This window comes from Cucumis sativus, chromosome 6, assembly GCF_000004075.3.
Source record: "Cucumis sativus cultivar 9930 chromosome 6, Cucumber_9930_V3, whole genome shotgun sequence".
In the NCBI taxonomy this organism is placed as follows: Eukaryota; Viridiplantae; Streptophyta; class Magnoliopsida; order Cucurbitales; family Cucurbitaceae; genus Cucumis; species Cucumis sativus.
In genome coordinates, this window is record NC_026660.2 from 23,064,972 (window position 1) to 23,068,274 (window position 3,303).

The following is a 3,303-nucleotide window of genomic DNA, read 5'->3' on the forward strand; positions in this document are numbered from 1 at the left end:
AAGGAAAAGGGTCCTACTGCATTATTTCAGAAAATAAAGAGTTGGAAAAAGAAAATCTGAAATTTGGAAACTTATCGAAATGGACAAAGAGAGGGAGAAAAAAATAAAAGACTTTAAAAATAAATCACGTACAGACAGGAGCAGAATAACATAAATTACAACCTGGCCCTGATTTTCTTTCATCTTCAATCAAATCATCGCAGAGTCCAGACACGGCACTCAACGACGACTACAAAGATGATGATGATGATCAAATCATGTAAAGATCCAACGCTCACAAATGAGACACGACCAAACCCATCCGATAAAAGAAACTTAACAAAACCAAATACACCAGATTAAAAAGAAAAGAAAAGAGTGGCCGCCGTCGCTGCCGCGTCCGCCGTGGGTGGTGGTGGTGCTTGACTTAGTAGTCGGTGGTTGGGAGTTGCTCGTGGGAGTTGGAGATGAAGATGAATTCGTAGATGAGACCAGCAAGGCCACCACCGATCAAAGGCCCGGCCCAGTAGATCCAGTGGCTTTCCCATGACCAGCTCACGACTGATGGGCCGAATGCGACGGCGGGGTTCATGGAGGCTCCGGTGAATGCTCCACCGGCCAAAATGTTGGCTCCGACGATGAAACCGATTGCGATGGGTGCAATTGTTCCCAAACTGCCCTTCTTGGGATCCACTGCGGTCGCGTACACCGTGTACACCAATCCGAATGTCATGACGATCTCGAAAACGAAGGCGTTCAGTTCACCAACTCCTGCTGATAGAGCGAAGCTTCCGGTGGGCTGTCATGCACACGAATGTAAACCCCAATTAAATTAATAAATGAATAAAAGTGATTTTCTTCCCAAGTAACTGAAATAACGACATCTTACCCTAACATTTAGACTCTAATAATCCCATAAAATTCCAAAAGAAAAAAATAGCCATTTAATAAGATTGCTACAATGTGGCTCCTTCCTAATAATTTTTCAGTCTATGCTTAAAATTATAAATGTATCTTAATAATTATTAAATATAAATTTGAGATACTTCAAACTTTCGGTAGGATGATTACTTACATTTTTCAAAATTTTTTAATTTAATGCCCAGATATCTTACATTGTGTCAGTATCATTCAATAATATTTAATTTAAAATTTGTAAGTGAGTTTAATAAAAAAAAATTAACAACTTATTCATTTTTCTTGGGTTTGCTTAATTTTTTTTAATGTTATGTTAAGATTGACTTCTTTTTTCTCATTTTGACTGTGTTAAGACATTAATAAATTTAGGTAAAACTCACCAAGCCAGTGACGAATTTAAGGAGCAAGCAAGCGACAACGGATCCGAGGAGTTGAGCAATCCAGTAGATGATACCACGTAGAAGGGTGATGTTACCGCCAACGAAGGCACCAAAGGTAACAGCGGGGTTAACATGGCCACCGGAGATGTTAGCGCCAACGGAGACGGCAACGAAAAGAGCAAAGGCATGGGCGATGGAGGCGGAGATGAGACCAGCTGGAGTGGCAGCGCCGTCATTGGTGAGCTTATTAAAGGCTATGCCGGAACCTTGGCCAGCAAAAACAAAAATCAAGGTGGAGATAAACTCAGCCAATCCAGCCTTCAAAGCATCTGGATGAGTAGCCTCTTCGGGCCTTCCAATTGCAATGTTACGGATCGGCATGGCTAGTAATAATTAGAGAACTTTAAAATGAAAATTCTTTAGAATTAATTGTAGTTTGTAGTACTCCATTTCCACGTCCATTTTCTAGGCCTTATAATGGAACGTTGGAGGGTAGGGTTAACTGGCTACAACAGGTTGCCGGTAATAATAGAGGGCAATTAAAAAAAAAGGAAATGAAAAATGAATTAATAGTTGAACGTGATTGGTGGACATGGCCAGGCTGTGAAATATAAGGGGAAATATTAATTGGTTGCCGCTGTTATCCGATGACCGTCCAGATCCAGCGAAGCAATTCGGCGCTAGGGTGTTGAGATGTTGACACGTGTCTATGGCTGATAGGGACACGTAACGTGCAAATTATGTGGATTTCGTCTCCTTTCGCTTGTTCTCTGGAGACATCGAATCCACTTCCCACGTTCAATTATTTCTCCACTTTTCTTCATTTTCAATTTTCTTTCTTTTTGGATTTCCCCCTTTAATCTCATTTAATTTCATCCTTATTAATCCTTTTTTATTAATTAATGATCCTCAAAATCTCAATTTTTAAATTTTAAGATATCTTTTTTTCTTCTTTTGGAAGGTTTTCCATTTATTTATTATATATCATATCAACCACGTTTCGAAAATTAAGAAAAATATTTTAAATAACTAAATTGTTAAAATATTTAAATTATAACAAAAGTATACTTTATTTATCATCGTCTATCACGTATAAATCGTATATTAATAAATAATTTAGTTTATTTTGTAATATTGAAAAACAATTCAAATTTTTACTTAGTTATTTACTGTGTTTTCAATTATAAACTATGTGTGATTTGATATTTACAAATGTTAATAAAATAAATTTTGACACTCCCTGTCATCAATAACTATATATTTATAATTAAGAGATATAAAATACATTTATTTGAATTTTTTATTATAAACCATCACATATATTTTAAACATATATAGACTTCAAGAGTAAACATTTTTTTTTTAATGTTATTTGATATAATCGGAGTATAATTTTACTTATTTTTATGTATAAGTTTTTCAAAGTAATTTAATTTGATTAAGTATGAATTAAAATAATACTAATAAGAGTTTTAATAAAATGTTAAACCACCACTATCATTGTGGTTGTGACAAAATCATTTTCCAATGAAGCACAAAGTCTAATATTAATGAATTTGTTTAAATAATTTAAGTTGTTTCTTCTTCTTCTTTTTTTTTTTTTTTTTGGTGGATTATGCTGGTGATCTGTAGATGGTTATCTAAATTATCTTAATGGAATCTTTGGATAATTAAAGACCAATGTGATGAGATTTAATAATACCACACATATGTATGTATGTGATCTGATCTAATGATATATTTTTTTTAATTTATTATGAAAATTTTCCACATATATATCAAAATCAAATAAACAAATAAAAGAAACAAACTAGTTTTAAAAATTGTCTCATTCGGATAATCCATAAATTAAAATTCTTTCTATCTTCCTCTTAATTTGCATTTATGTTATTTTTATTTTTTTATTTTTTTAATATATCCATCTGCATTATCCAAATGGGAACTCTTCTTCTTTTTCTTTTATTTATGGAGAAAATTTTCGTAATAAATCTCAGAAAAATATTGCAATATATCATTAGATCAGAAT

The 3,303-nt window shown here is 33.5% G+C and overlaps 1 protein-coding gene across 1 annotated transcript; it reads right to left on the bottom strand.

Moving 5' to 3' along the window:
- Nucleotides 1-1,757, bottom strand: LOC101204225 (aquaporin TIP1-1). The gene is made up of 2 exons (XM_004143236.3): nt 1,278-1,757; nt 1-778 (listed from the first exon to the last, which is right to left on the bottom strand). Exons 1-2 carry the CDS (start codon nt 1,656-1,658, stop codon nt 407-409), a joined length of 753 nt encoding a protein of 250 aa, XP_004143284.1. The 5' UTR covers nt 1,659-1,757; the 3' UTR covers nt 1-406.
- Nucleotides 1,758-3,303: the final 1,546 nt, after the last annotated feature.

What these genes read in the sequence shown, in the direction of transcription:
- LOC101204225 (XM_004143236.3), bottom strand. Translation starts at nt 1,658, where the DNA reads ATGCCGATCCGTAACATTGCAATTGGAAGGCCCGAAGAGGCTACTCAT. An exon ending in TTAAATTCGTCACTGGCTTG is followed by an intron (nt 779 to 1,277) that starts GTGAGTTTTACC and finishes TGTGCATGACAG; the next exon opens with CCCACCGGAAGCTTCGCTCT.